We start from the raw sequence: 16,157 nt of genomic DNA, 5'->3' as shown, positions 1-16,157 counted from the left end.
ATTATCCCAAACAAACTTTCTGATGCTGGATTCTGTCTAATCTCTACAATACACGCTTGGGTAATTTCATCCTTGTGAAATTGCCCTCATAAATCAAAAGCTCAGTTCTGCAACCCCATCTGCATCTTGGGATCTTTTTCTACAGGTGAATAAGAATGTTTGAATGCTACCAGAGAAAACCTGCAGTTCAGAAGAGTCACATTTGATAGCCTCAATGAACTCTCTTCAATCAGTCACTTCCTAACTGTGAATCCTGCACAGTTTAGGGATCTGTTATAAAAAAAATAATTAATCAGTGTTGGATGCTGCATTTCTTCATGAAAAGCCAGGATTAACACATTGAGTCAACAAGTTCTATTTTGAAATAATTTAATTCACTAAGGAGACGACTGCTTTCCCCAAATGATGCAGACTTGTCTGCTGTTGTCTCAGCCAATTCAGAGGCTTGTTATTCATTACTTGGTTGATTTCAAAATCAGACTACCCCTTCAGAAAGTTGCAGAGACTATGACATCACACTTATGATAATTTATTGCACAATTACAGTGGCTACATCCCTGGATTTTATTTCATGGGAAAGCATGTTTTCTACTGTAGCCACAACCATTTTCTTGGCTTACACCTGTCCATAGTCACAAGTTTTGGCATAAAGTTTAGCATGATTTTTTCGTAATACTATATAGGTGCTTAATAGCAACTTAAGGCTGCATAGTTCAACTGCATGGAGAAATTGCACTTTACAATGAGACTCACTGAAATTTCACAAGCAGCTCAGAAGCGCTGCTTAACAAGTTGCTAAAAATCATACAACACCCCATCAGATTTCACTTTAATATCACTTATGTCTTCTTAAAGAGACAAAAAGCCCAACAATCTTTGAGAAGGCAAGATTGTCATCATCTCAAATGAATTACAATAATGCAATCACTGAAACTCAATGCAAGAGAATAATTTTATAACCTCAAATTCCAATGGAAAGATTTGGACACCACTGTGATGTTTATTGACAAGAACTGATAAAATAGTACTGTGGAACATTACAAGACAAAGTAATGCAAATGACTGCAAAATTTGGCTTCATTGTACTTTGGTAAGTGTTATCTTCATTTTAACCAAAACACTTTATATTACAAGCTTAAAAGACAATAGTGGACAGGCACTATAATATTATAATTACAGGACCCAGCCCTTACATTTTTGTTTCTGATTCAGCAAAACTTTCACCACATGGCATTGAAAGGACACACAAGTATTTTCTACATTATTTAACACGGCATTTTTTTGAATATGTACTGTTAAGTTTCAAGATTTCCAAAATGCATGTAGCAAACAGATAAAAATATTTTCATGTAATTGTTTCCACATGGTACAGTATTATTATGAAAGAGGTTGCCATGATTTTAGACTGGAAAATACTATTAACAGGGTGCTGTCTTCTATCACAATGCTTTCTTTCCAATTCCCTAGTATGTACAATGGTACATTACCCAAATTGCACCCCCATGAAAATTACTTTTATATATAAAGTATTACTTTATACTTTTTACACATACAGAAAACTTATTTCAACCTCAACCATAGGAAAATGTAACTCCTCCCACTATTGCAAAATAAAATGTAAATTCTTTCATTACACATAGGCAAACACTGCAAGCAGGCAATGATGGCAAAAAGGGTATCCAACCCAACCACAACTAAAACAAGCTCTCAGATTTAAAGTCTCTCAAACTTATCTTTCTGAGGAACTTCATTAATTCATTTATGACTGGATGAGAAAAAATGGCACAAGGGAAAGCCCCACGTCCCTGTGCATATGCAGCCTCAGCCAGAACAAACTGGAACATGAGGCATTCCTATGGCATGTAATAGCAGGGTTCTTTTCTTTCAATTGTCTTTTCTGAAACTGGTACTAAACTAGACTAGAGTAACATTCTTTTGCTTTGTCTTATTGGTGCAACATGCAAAATGTTTTTGGTAGCTTTTTTAGATAATCTGTATAGAGAATATGCTTCCCATGCTATAAACACCACCGTCAGAAAAGTCAGGGTAAATTGTAGCTTAAGAAAAAGGCAATCTCTTTATCTTTTACAAGAAAGCACAATTAAGGCAGCCTAATATTCAGGGTGTTCTTTCCTCATCTAATCTATCCCAAACATATCTAACTTAGTCTCACCTTCTTCCATCTTAGTAGTAAGAACCAGAGAGGGAAGTGAGGAGGAACAGATGAGCAGGAAGGTACAAGTGCAAAGCCGCCAAACAAAAGACTGGGTCTTTCCTGTGCTGTCTCCATTTACCAAACAAATTCCATTTAATAGTTCCACATGCAGTGCAGAAGCTGTAGTGTTCAACACACTGTCAGGCTGGTCTATGATGACTCAAGATGAATTTTCTTCACAAAGGACAGTAACCAGTAAAAAGCATGCAAATGCAACAGGAGAGGTGGGAAGCCTCCAGGGGTGTTAGCTGTGTCTTCTCTGTACCATTCTGGAGTCACAGTCAATTCAAAAATAAAATAAAGGATTTTCAAAGTTAAGAAAGAGGAGTAATAACATGAAAAATGAGAATGACACACTTCTATTTTGCAGCTTTTACAAATGTGGTCTAAGATATACAGCAGGCTGATGGAGGCTGACACATGCTCCCAAGTATCCTTTGTTATATTCTTGCCTTGCAGTGAAAGAATCAAAAAAATGAGCAAAGCCTGAGTGTTAGACCAAGCAGTGTTTCTCCCAAGTGACTAGACAGATGACCCACACCATGTGCCTCAGCACTGTACCTATATGCAAGGTGTGAGAGAGCCAAGAGGCACCACCAGCAGCAGCAAGACTTGAGGCAACCTACTTACTACTGTTATTAACAGCTCATAGCCCACTGTGTATGCTCTGCTTTTGTCATCTGTTAGCATCCACCCGCTTGGCCCTGATGAGCCCAGCAATCCCATCAGTTTGGAAGATTGGAAAGACAAGGAAATCAGCTGGGCACAGAAGCATGCAGTAAGCAGCTTATCCAACCTGTACACAACTGAATTAGCTTCCCAAGCACACTGCCAGAGGGACCCCCTCCATCTTCGTAAACACAATCTTAATGTTTGGAAAGGTGCCAGGAATAAAATGTTTGTTTACTGCAGGCAGGAAGAGCTACCTATGATTCAGACATTAGGAAGTGACAGGAAGGACTAAATTATGTAATTTAAAAGTAGAAAAATAAACACAAAATAGTTGCGATGAGAGGGAGGAGGAGGAGGAGGAAGAAAAGATGAAGAGACAAATTTTGTATCTTCAATCCCACTCATGCAGGGCTGAATGCATCATTGCAGGAGGAGGCCCCCATAGGATTCCTTCACCTTTTAACCCTCCTTCTAGAGTCCCTAGCCAGGGACTTTCCTCCTCAGCACTGAGTAAGAAACATCTGTCCAGCTCAGTCTCTCAGTTGGAAAGGACAGATCACAGTCTTCCTTATTCCTTATTTTATTTAAGCAGACTGAGATTTCAGAAGAGCATTACATTTGCCCTCCCTTTAAACAACAACTACCTGAAGCAAAGGATCAAAGAGCTCATTCTCCAGTCAGCTAAAGGAGTTAGGAACACTCTCCAGCTGTCTGATGCTGGTTGCAGAGACTGACAGGAAAGCCTTTTCCCGTAAGCAGAAGGCAGGAGATGCACCCCAATGGGAATAGCATTGCATTCCCTGCAGTTGTTGGAAGCAATCTCAGCAGTGCTGCTTATGACTTTGCACCTCCCAGTTTGTTAGATCCCAGCAGAAGTTTAAAGTTTCTTAAACTGCAGTAATAATCTGCATTATTAACATGCCCATTTCAAGGCTAAAACAGCAAACAAGCAGATTTATATCACCGTAAGTTATGGCTGTACTGTAAGAAAACCCCACCAAAGAGTACTCTCAAATTTATGTAATGATAGTGCTGCCTCCATTATATTATCAGTAAAGATCCTCCTGTCATTCTCTTTCTAAATCAGACAATAAATTCCTGCTCTTTTTTTTTTCCTAGAGCTACAGAGATTCACAGACCAACGGAGTCATCAGACCAAAGAAAAATTCAAAGGACTGTGAATTAACTTAGCACTGAAGTACACACCGTAGCAGAAAACTCTGTAGTTACTTGTCCTAGAACAAAATTACCCTGGGATGAAACCAGGGTTAAGTTTCCCAATTTACACTAATGAGTCACTTGTATGCAACTCCTCAGTTTAGATCTTCCCCCTGCCCCATTTCTCCTTTCCCCATGCCAAAACTCTAGAAAAAACAGGTTTTATTTTAGTAATGACTGACTCCTAAATGAATACCAGTGTGTCTTCTCTGTTAACAGGCCTTTGGTAGTGAGGAGTCATTTTAGTTATCTCTCACAGTGCTGAGAAGCTTATGCAATTTTCCTTCATTTGTGCACACAGACAACTGCATTAGATACGTCATAACTAAGAGCGTGACATGACCTCAGCTTTGAGGGCATTATTTCACACTGAGTAACAAGCCATTAGACTCCAAAACTCGCTCACACAGCATGATGCTAATAATTTCAGCAATAATTGCATACAAACAGTGAATGGAATTGCACCAGGACATGCAAGATTCAGGAAGATACACTTATTGACATCCCTACTCTTGCACTATCTAATGCTATCTCCCTTACCGACAGGGAAGGATTTTGTAAACATCAAGTTTGTCTAATGCCACCATGAGAACATCACCCAGTGTAACACATAATTGAAATAAAAAACATTTCTTTAACGAAGAGCACCAAAAGAAATCACAGAATTATGTAACAAGTAACAGATTAAAAAAGAATACGTTTTTGTCAGTTTGTGGTTTAAATCTCAAATTAAGTTCATACAGATCACTATTTTCTAGGAAAGCAGAAGTGCCAGATGGCATCACACTCACAGCCTACCTCTGACTCTTCCCGCACATCAGCAGAACTAGGAAAAGACTGGGTCACACAAGTGAACCAAAGGAAACAGTTACAACATGACATTTTAGAAGTTTCCTCTTATCACAGCCCAGACCTCCAAGTGTTCATGATTTACAGATGGGGGATTCTCTCCAAGCCTCCCCAGAATCTCCTGCATTCCCAGCGTGGATATCACATGGCAGAGCATTCCACAGCTTTGCTTGCTCTGGAAAACACCAGCCTCTTCTGTTTCAAACTACACTCCAAACACTCCTCCCTTTCTCCCTGCCCCCTCTTTTTTTTTCTTTAATTAAACAATGCAAGGACAAATTGTCAATTCACATCAAGTTCATACCTTATTCTGACGTCCTCTTTCTTGGTTGCTTATTGATGAAACAAACACATACCAACCATTATAACAACCATTAGAAGCGTCAAATAAATTACCCCCACCATCTCTTTCGTAATAAATTCCTTACTTTTCAGTGTTTGCTGCAAAGGGGCACACTTGCTGTCAGTATTTTACCCTATTTTTAAGGATCACAGATATGTATATGCATTTTTAAAAATCATAAATGTTTGTTAAATTCTGTATATGGACTTACAACTGGTTTCAAAAGCTTTCCTTATAAAGCAGCAATTCTCCCTGCACCATCCCAAAACCAGGTGCAGCTTTTCCACTACATCTGATCCTGTTTAAGAATCTATATGGAAACACAAGCATCAGAAAACTGTAACAGAAACATGCATTAAGTGTGAATGGGAACATTTGTCTAACACATTATGTGACTCAGTGCACTTATTCTTCATACAAAGGGAAAGTGACAGACACATAACATTCAGAACTACTTTTTTTTTCTTTTTTAGAAATGGGTAGCATTCCATTTTGAGACTCAAAATCCCTTTTTCATCTGATAACATTTGTGTGTTAACCCTTTTAATAACTTTACCAAAAGCACTGAAATTCTTCAGTGTTGATTGCATCAAAGATCTGTTTGAACTGTGTTTGAAGAGCTTCCTGTATTCTTATTCCATACCCAAGAGTGAACTCCTACCGTCAGAAATAAACACCTACAGAGGGTTTGTTTTGCTTTTAAATCCCAAACCCCAGACAACACAGAAAAATAAACCGAAGCCTAATTTTGTGTTGTTTTTTCTTTTTCCCCCTTTTCCTTTGAGGCAGAAATGCTGAAGAGCCTGGTGGTGGCTGTAGCCCCAGAGAGAGGAGCCTGCTGGCCTGCTCCACTGAAACCCATCGCATTCCTCCCGGGGTGGAGACGCGCTCACCCGGGAGGAAGGAGAGAGCACATCTGCCATCACCCTGCCCCAAGGCTGGCTGTGCTGAGAAGTGGGTGGGGAAGCAGATTTACTTTGCGACAGCCACTATCTCTGCTGCCACGAAGGGTTTATCTGGCGTTGTTTTCACTTACGAAGCAGCGGAGCAACCCACATGTCCCCAGCGAGGTGGCTGGAAAACTTGTGTGGGGAACAGGCAAAGGGACGAGGTTGCTTTTCTCATGCTAGCAAGGTTATCCCAATGGCTGCCATCATCCTCAGCCACTGGCCTGCACAGCACCCCCTTGATCAAGGTTTCTCATCCGAGCTAGCCAACCTGTGGCAGAAGGCAAAAATTGCCTCCTTTTAAAAAACACAGAGAGGGAAAAGCTTTTTTCTGGCTTCCTAGAAATTCTCAGACAACAGAACAAGCACAACTCCTGAAAAAGCACAGTTGTTCTTAAATCAGTCTGCCAAGAAATTGCTGTGCAAAATAAAAAGGAGCAAAAGCTTTTAATTTAATTCTCTTCTTGATTTGGCTGGCTGGCTGAAGAGAGAGGCTGGATCTTGGCACAGCTTCCTAGTTGAAGTATTACTTCTTTCTCCAGGTATGTTTTTAAACAGAATTATTTGTATTATGCACAGATATTATATTTAATAATACACAAGCCTTATAAAGCTATGGACATAGCTGACTGACCTTTTTAATTACATGCTGCTGTGCCACCAAGAGAGACAATGCCAAATAGCTTTTTACCATTTACCCCAAATAACTGCCATTTTCCAAGAAAAAAAAAAATAAGGAAAATGTGTCACCATAACCTCAGGGAGTTTAATCATAAAGTTGTAATTTTGGGCATAAAAAGCAATTAGATATATTCCTGCTCCTCAGCTGAAAAACAAAAACACACCAAGAAAAAGATGGTTAGAGAGTTCAGCAGCTAATTCAGTCTCTTTCATCTCACAGAAAGTTACTTTGTAAACATTTCCTCGCTGGATACTGCTAAGGAGACAGTCAGATACTACGTAACATAAGAGTACTTTTTACAACTAAAAGCACTGTGGCATGTTTGAAAGAGCTTCAAAAGCTCTTCATGAGAAACAAAACCTTTGTCAACAGCTAGTAGCAAAAACAAGTACAAAAAACATACTACGTAACCTTTTATTGGAAGCCAGGGGTGCTTTTCTTAAAAATAATTTTAAAAAAAGGTTCACAAATACAACTAGCATATTGCAATGAACAAAGCTAACATTATTTGTGCAACTATTCCTAAAGCAAACAAGCAAGAGAATTCATAAAAGAACCAATGTAAAAACCTAATCAAGAATTGATAAAGAGGGAATTGAAAATAAATAGTATATTATTGCAGTTGGGAGATGGCAGAATCCTCCCTCCATCCTTCCAGAAAAACAAAAAAGAAAGGAAAAAAGAAAGAAATATATACTGCTCCTTTAGAGCTATTTGTTTGTACATATAAGGACCTGAATTCACATTAGAGTCCCTAAAACAGCAGCAAATGATACTGTACTACAATATTCATCTGTACACAACACTTACCTGCCTTGACAAGATTATCCCTTTCTGTGTGATCTTTCTTGCTCAAGTAATTTGCAAGACATAAGGTCTGTCCCTCCTAATGAAATACTGCAATGAAATTGCAACAGTAGAACTTGCTTCTATTGGCAATAAAATGATTACTCACTGAAGCCCAGAAAACATTAAGGTAATTTTGCAAAGGTCTCAAGAAGTCTGTCACTGCAATACTGCAAAAGTGGGAACGAAAAAATGAGGTGAATCTTAGCTCTATGTCAAAACAAAACTTGCACCTCATCATTTGTAGTCCCCTTCTTGATTTAGGAAAATATTTCACCCAGTATAGTTCAGTGACATCTACTTTTAGACTAGGAAAAGATGAAAGAAGGACTAAAGAAGTATAAGATACCCAAGCCAGAGTCATCTACAACCTACAGGTTTATCCTCTTCCTTAAATTTACTATGATTTTAATAACTGATGTTTCTTTCACTTTTTTTCCAACACTTCTATCGAAGGCATCAGTAACGTTTACTGGGGACTAAATGTTTTCTAAATGTCTGTAGAAGAGTGAATTTGATTCTAATAATGTGATCCAAAAGTTATGTCAAAAAAGACAAAAATAAATCATACCTCAGAACTGACCATTATTCCAACATTTTTAAAACTTAAAGAGGGAGAGAAAAGGACATTAGAAACAGTTCTGTTTGTCACCTTCTTCTCCCTCTTGGACTGTTGAATACCAAGAATTACCTCTCAGCTGAAAGAGCTACCTGCTGTACCAAAGGTTTCCAGAATTGATGCTGATTTTGACAGTCAAGGTCTATACTTTTTTAAGCTAAATTGTCCAATAAAACATTATTTTCTCAATTTATCCAACTGACATTTCACACAGCTGCTCTGGGCTGATGATTGACTTAAAGGCATGCAAATCAAGCTCATCTGTGTACAACTGGAAATTAAAATCATATTATTTCATTATTTCCTCTGCTTAGTACATGTGTTATTTATACTTAATTTCAGTGCTCCAACACTCTGTGCACACATGGAGAGCAGCCCCTATGCAGCATCAAGAAAGTAGCAGACACTGATTTGTTTTCCCACTTCCTCTCCCTGCTAGTTCCTCATTGAACTGTAATCCCCTGTGATTAGCTGCACCAAATCTCATTAACAGACTTATCAAAACACAGAAGCAATACTGAAAAGGTATCCATAAATTGCTATACATCCAATTGAGAACCGTCTTCAATGTCACAAAAAGTCAGAATTTGATTGTTCCTTCATTTCTCAGCTACTATGTTCTGAGTTAGAAGTTATAATCTCACAGATAAAAATTAGGAGTTATTACTTCAGAGATGTTGGGAAAAATTTTTTCACATAATTTAACATATTTAGAATATCTGGCTTATTTCATATATCCAGTAGTTCACGTGCACTTCAAGAGGAACAGAATTATTTCTATTAATTAGGTCTCCAATATTCCTACCTACACCAAGGGAAAAAAAGCATTCAAGTGGTTCAGGTACCATCTCACCCCCCAAGCTCAGAAATGCTAAAATTAATAGTATAGTAAACTACATAAAAATTAAAATAACTAGCGGAAGATGATCTTATTATGCACACATTAGACTTCTTAATCTGTTTTATATGCTGGTGCCTGCTCTTACCCTCTGCAACCATCCTCTGGGAGTTAATTCAAAGCATGCACCACAGGTCAGTCACTAAGAGTGCTGCAGTTTTGGCAGCAAAGTCAACACCAGGTGCTGATGTCCTGTCAAAGATGACAAATACTTGTATGATGAATTCCACGCTCCTCAAGTGAGCCTTACACCCCAACAGCTCGCTCCGGATGTAGCTACAGCCCTAAAGTCATACCCAAGATCATATCAGCATCTTCAGCAGGCACACAAAACAAAGCAACTTCCTCCTATAATCCACAAAAACACTGTGTTCAGTCATGACTTCAACTTCATCATTTGGAGTTTACTGACCCATGTTTGGAAGGATCAAAAGTGAAACTGCTGTTTTCTGACCAGTGCAGAACAGAAGGGGAGGGTCAGACATCCTTCCAGAAGGAAGTTTCCTGCCTGAGCACCAATCCTTGTGAGGTCTCCAGCAACTTCTTGAGTAGCACAAGCACAATCAAGTTCAGAACACAAAAGATGTCACAATGTTTCTTGACAATACTCATCTGTCTTGAGTTAACTTAACTTGACCCTGTTCCATGGGGACCACACTGAATGATGTCAGACAAGCTCATCTCAGTTTGGCTTGGTTTTTCCTGTAAACCAACCAGCTTCATAAATTTCCTCACTACAGTGATGAAAGATCACAAAAAAAAGCTTAACACAAACAGGTGTCTTCCAGAAAAAGGGCTTTGGTCAGGCACTGCATCTTTTAGCAAATTACAACTATTCTGCTGAATATAACATTTCTTAAAACCCTTACATACCTTAGCACATTTAAGTATTACTGAAGACAGAAGATGCACCTATGTGACTAGTGACAAAGAGCAACTGCCAAACCAAAACCCAGCAAAATATTCCACTTCTGTACCTGTGCTGTCTGAGCCTCTAGTTTAAACATCAATAACTAGCTTAATAATCTGGCCCTTTTTTAGTCACTTTCTATAACTGAAAAGATTAGAAAGTAAGAGGATGTTATCTGTAGCCGTGGCTGAATCATATCAGTGCACCTTACATCCTAGGGAGATCAAGCCCATTTCTCATTTTTAAACTCCTTACTTTAAAATAACTAAATGAACTATCAATAGGAATAGTCAAATAACCACAAGATTTTTAGCCATACTTACATCAAAATTAAGGTTTCTTAACTTACTTTCAAAAATCATCTTATGAACTATAAGAAGAATGGGGAAGTCTATTAGATACAGAAAAATCAGAACCAATTTATCCCAAAGTGTTTAGTCCACACAGAGTATTTTTTATGGAGTTTCACCTTTTGTCCAATAAAATGTATTTGTAAGTAGGACATATTAGAATGACAGACAGTTAGGACTGGAAGGGACCTCTGGAAATGATCCAGTCCAAACTTCTGTCAAGGCAGGGTCACCTGGAGCAGGTGACACAGGAACACGTCCAGGTGGGTCCAGAATATCTCCAGAGAGGGAGAGTCCATGACCCCCATAGGCATCCTGTTCCAGTGCTCTGCCACCCTCAATGTAAAGAAGTTCTTCCTCATGTTAAGGTGAAACTTCTTGTGTTTTTAGTTTGTGGCCATTGCTCCTCATCCCGTCACTGAGCATCACTGAAAAGAGTCTGGCATCAACCTCTTGGCACCAGACGTTGAGATATTTATATGCACTGTGAGATTCCCTCAGAATACTGGGAATTATTATACTACATCAGTAGACTTTCTGGTTCCATAAGCCAACCATCAATGCTAAGATTCTGATTTAAAGCACATCCAGGTGTCCCACTGAGCACTAGCCTCCCCCAGACAAAAGTGCACTCGTTCTAGGAGTGAATTTAAGACTTATTCCTATTCCCCCAAGCTTTTCTTTCTTGCTTTACCAAGGACAGCTGTGTTTAACTATCTGGTGGTTTCCTAGCATAATGGCAGTAAAAAACCTCTGTGCTGCCACCACAAAGCATCAGCTATTTTAACTGGCACGTGCACAACAGAACTGCAATGTAGCAGAAAAACACGAAGCCAAACTTTACTATCACATTTTAAAGGACAGATGGAGAGAAAGGGGCTTTCCAACTACATTTTTAAAAAACAAGAGAACAGAAAAATCATAGCAAGTGAAAGTGAGCACATAAATATTTGCAAATTTTAAGGCAATGGAAGAAGGGAATAAAGAAAAACATACAAGAAAATAGCAGAAGCTGTGAAATTTACCAGTCCTCCATCTCTCTGCACAAACAAGTTCTTTCATGTACTCGTGAAACCAGAGCACAGGCTGTGGAGAGCTGTGCAGGATTTAGCCCCAACTCCCTTTTCCTTCTCCTCTGCTAAATCACATCTTGACCACCCACTGGCACCAAAAGTTACCTGTACTTTCTTCAGACACCTGCTGCTGGAAACAACCAGTCAATTCCCTCAAACAAACTGTTCTAACAGCAGCTCCAGGGAACTGACAGCAGGTGCCAATAGCTGTCAGAACATCAATTCCATACCAAAACCACATGAACAAGGAACAAGAACAGAACTCCTAAGAGGGGAAACAGACATTCATGGCACTAAGGCATACACTCAAGGAAATCTGATTATTCTATCTGCAGGACAGGGTTGGATGGAGGGTTTTTACTTTTTTTAGCCTCAAAATGAGTATAAGCTAGTTTTAATACCATGTCCAACAGTTTCAAACTAAAAATTGAAGTCCCTGTGAAACATATGTCTGTGTACCAGCTTCAAAGTGCTCCTTTTCACCCTTTCCAAGAACTAAACCATATTTGACAGCAATATCAGACTTTTTATCTTCATTCCCAGATTGTAACCTGGGTTTGCCCCAACATTTGCATGCAAAACCTAACAGAGCATGAAGTTACAATTTTTCATATATACCTGTGAAAAGTATGTTTTGCAGAAAAGCTGTTTCCTATTGAAATCACTTCCCCAGCTTTTCATCTGGTGCAGCCCCTTGAAATACCACCACCCTAAAACATGGCTTTGGAAAAGGCAGTTCTTTGCTGTGCCTTTGCTCAAGCATAGAATTACAGGGAGCACAAGCCAACTCTCCAGCCAGTGCACTCAGCTAAAGTTCATTCTCTTAAGTACATCAACTTCTTGTTTGCTTGAAGACGGCGACCATAATGTCAAGGTCACTTTTAGGTCTTTGAAGGGAGTGTCAGCCTTCAGCCTGCTACAGATCAGGCACTACATACAAACAGGAGGAATTTTACTTTAAGCCCTTCTTTAAGTGGTACCTTTCTTTTATACAAGCAGAAAAGAGTCAAAAATACCATGCAGGATTTAAATTTACAGCCTTATGGGCTACAATGTATGGCAATGCTAAACCAAATCACGCTGACATAAGATTGCCATATTATCATCCTGATACTCTGGCTACTCAAAAAGCAGCTCCCCCTTTCAAGTGAAAATTAAGGCATTACCTCTTTAGGACAGGGAACCACTTGACCAGTGCTGTAGTCAGGGTTTTCCCCTCAAAGGTTCTTGTGTAATTCCAGTATGGAAATGGAGCTATAAATACACTGAAGGGGCAGCTACATGGAAAAAAAGTTGGCATATTAAGAGACTTATTAATGAGATTGATTTAGGAGGGCAAACTCTGTCCATTTACAGACTGCACCCTTCACGGGATTCAAGAATTTGAGCAGAAAATTTATTAAATGTCTTTAAAAACATGAATACTGCTCTTAATTCCTCCACACTGGTAAAGAGGTATCCGGTGAATACACAGACATGGAGAACTGGCCAAGAATACAGCTCATGTCAAATTTAGCAGGGAAGCAGGACCCTGCTATGACCCATCAGGATGTTCTCTTTCCTTCACACAAAAGAGGATTTTTAACATTGGGAACCAGAGAACAGGCTACCCCAAATATTGGCTTTTAATTTAAATAGAGACTCATTTCACAAATTTCCTGGCATTAAAAAAAAAAGCCCAGAACAGTTCTTCAAGAAGAGACTGCTAATCGCTAACAGACAAAAACAACATGGTCACATTAAGATCTGTATTGACAGATTCTCAAATAAATCTGAAATAAAATTTCTGATAAATTGAAATAATCTGCTTTAAAAAGCAAAACACTGGGGGGAAAATAAAGAAGAAAGAAAGGAGAAAAAAAAAAAAAGGCCCAACATTTTGTCCCAATTACACAGATGCCACGAAACAAGCCGGGTGCCAATGGGAAAGGGCTCAGCCAGCAGCGATGACTCCTGGCATCACCCATCCCTCCTACGTGACCTGACAGCCTCCCCGGCGGCCCCGCAGCTCCGCTGTGCCCTGTCATGGAATCTGCCCGCTCAGCAAACGCGCTCCATTTTCCTGCCAGCAGCGCGGCGTCCGCTCTGCTGCAGCCCCTGCGAGCGCAGCCACCGCTCAGCAACAGCGGGAACAACTTCGGCAAAGACACAGGCGCTTCCCTCACAACTCCCTCCTCTTTTTGTTTTTTTTGTTTTTTTTTTTTTTTTTTCCCCCCCGGTGCGGAGAGCGAGTGGAGCTACTCCCGGCCCAGCGGGAGCGCTCCCGGGGCATCCCCGGCTCCCGGCGGCTCCGGGCCCCCAGCCCCGGGAGCAATCCCGCCGGGAGCGCCGCGGAGCCGGGGCACCCCCGGCCTCCCTGGGGTCGGGCACCAGCCCCGGGACAGCAAGTGTTTACGTTTAAAAATACATATATACCGAGCCCGGACCCAGAGGGAAGAGGGGAAAACTCCGCCCCCTCCCTTGGAAAGGCAATAAAAGCTGGGCTGAAACATCTGACCGCTCAGCGCCCCTTTTTTTAAGGAGGAAAAGAAAAGAAAAAGAAAAACAAAAGAAAAGAGGAATTAAAGATATGGGAAAATGAACGCTGGGGCAGCGGCAAGGACGTGGCGTGCAGAAGTCCCGGCTGGAAAGGGGAGGCGGCCGGGAGGGCGGCTGGCCCGGGCCCGGCCGGGAGGGATCGCGCGGGGAGGCCGGGCCGGGCCGGGCCGGGCCGGCGGGAGCGGGAGGCGAGCGCAGAGCTCCGGCGGGAGAGAAGCGGGGCAGGGAGCAAGGGAGGGAGTTAGGGGGAGCGCGGCCCGCCAGTGGGAGAGGGCACTCACGTAGCGTTTCAACTTCTTCTCCGGCGGGGACTTTCGGAGCCAGCCCGAGCAGACCACCTCCCCGCCGCTCATGGCTGCGCCGCTGCCCGCCGGGGCGCTCCCTCCGCCTCCTGCTCCTTCTCTTCCTCAGGCAGCGGACACAGCGAGCCGCGATCGGCGGCGGCGGCGGCACCGCGCCCGGCCCGGCCTGCCGGGGCTGCGGGGTTAGGGGCGGGACGGGGCGCAGGGTGTGTGTGTCTGTCTCCCTCGCACAACAGCCCGCCGGAGCGGAGCGGGGCGGCGAGCGAGGCTGAGGCGGGAGGGTCCCTCCTGCCTCCTCCTCCTCCTGCTCCTCCTCGCCGCCGCCGAGTTACACGGACATCGAGAGAGACGACAGGGCGGCCGCCGCCCCGCCGCAACTTCGGCGTCCCGGGGCGGGATTCAGGATCCAGCCACCGCCCCGCGCCGCTGGCACCTCCTCCGCCCCGCCGGGACCCTCCCGCTGGGCAGGGCCGCGGGGCTCCCTCCCGGCCGCCGCGACTCCCCGGCGGCTCCCTTCCCTTCCTCCTGCTCCCCCTGCGCCCGGAGGAGGGGATCGGCAGCACTCCTGTCTTCCCTTCCTCGCCCTCTCCTCCGCGGGGAGTGGCGGGGCGGGGGTCTGGGGCCGTGGCCCGGGGCTGGGTCCGCTCCTGCCGGCCGGTGAGGGAAGGCTTTGCCCTGGAATTCCCGGCGCCGCGTCCCCCCCGAGCCCCCTTTGCCCCGGCGCCGAGCGGCCCCGCCTGCCCCCGCCCAGCGCCGCGGCTCCCCCCGAAACTCTGCCGGAGTCTTTTCAAACAACAAGGGCTTGGAAGCAGGGTGGCAAGGAAGCAGGCAGGGAGGGACGGCCGGCCGGCGCTTCCAGAGGGATCCTGGGAGCTGTAGGCGGCGGCCGCTGGGAACTGCGGCGGCGCGGCCGGGACGGCGGCTCGGTCCCTACGAGGAAAACAAAATAAACAAACAAAACCCCAAGCAAGAAAACAAACAAACAAAACCCAACCTAAAGATCCCAATTAAAACTGCATTAAAAATAGCGCGGCCTAAGTAAATTCCTCTTAGCAAGTCTGAAACTGCAGTAGCAAAAAAAAGGAAAAAAATAAATTTTTATTATCCAAGTCGTTCACCATCTCTGCTGTGGGTGCTCTCTGTCTCTTCCACTCTGACAGAAAAGGGTTAAATAAGTAATAACAAATAAATTAATAAATATGGCAAATAAATAATATATTCTTAAATAAAGAAAAATAATAGTACACTTTTAACAAAAATAGTTACAATTTTTTAAACAATTTTTTTTCAGATTACCAAATGGCAGATTCTGGAATGGGATTGCTGCTGTGTTGCCTAGCCCCAGTGATCTTCCACTGCAGAGAAATAGTCCCCCTAGTGCCTTGGCTGAAGGGAGCCCAACGGTGCTACCATTTATCTAGGTATAAGTGAATTAAAAAGTTACAAAGCAGTGGTTGTAGCATATAGGGACATTTGAAGAAATAACAGGAAAAAATGAAGGAGAAAGGTGTTAAAGTCTATGCATCAATTTCAACATGAATCTTTTTACAATAATTATGGCATTATGAAGCATTATTAAGCACTACAAGAAAGATCGTCAAAAAGATATTTTGCCAAAAGCATTTGAAATAAGAAAAGAGGTGAACATCGGCCTTTAGCAATATTCAAAGCACACAAATCCGAGCATTCAAACCA

The 16,157-nt window shown here is 42.3% G+C and overlaps 1 protein-coding gene across 6 annotated transcripts in view; it reads right to left on the bottom strand.

Moving 5' to 3' along the window:
- GAB1 (GRB2 associated binding protein 1) overlaps window positions 1-15,254 on the bottom strand; it is a 94,782-nt gene extending 79,528 nt beyond the window's left edge. Inside the window, exon 1 of one of the 6 annotated variants that reach the window (XM_064416591.1) lies at window positions 14,442-15,254. In XM_064416591.1, the coding sequence (XP_064272661.1) occupies window positions 14,442-14,513 (72 nt within the window). In that variant the 5' untranslated portion in view covers window positions 14,514-15,254. Of the gene's footprint in view, window positions 1-4,903; window positions 5,028-14,441 lie in introns of those variants that run through there. The other 5 variants (XM_064416594.1, XM_064416596.1, XM_064416592.1 and 2 more) reach the window with 5 other exon arrangements.
- Between the last annotated feature and the right edge of the window lie 903 nt (window positions 15,255-16,157).

The sequence above is a fragment of the Passer domesticus genome, chromosome 4 (genome assembly GCF_036417665.1).
Source record: "Passer domesticus isolate bPasDom1 chromosome 4, bPasDom1.hap1, whole genome shotgun sequence".
NCBI lineage: Eukaryota > Metazoa > Chordata > Aves > Passeriformes > Passeridae > Passer > Passer domesticus.
The sequence above is the reverse complement of the archived record's forward strand: the minus strand, read 5'-3'. Positions and strand labels throughout refer to the sequence as shown.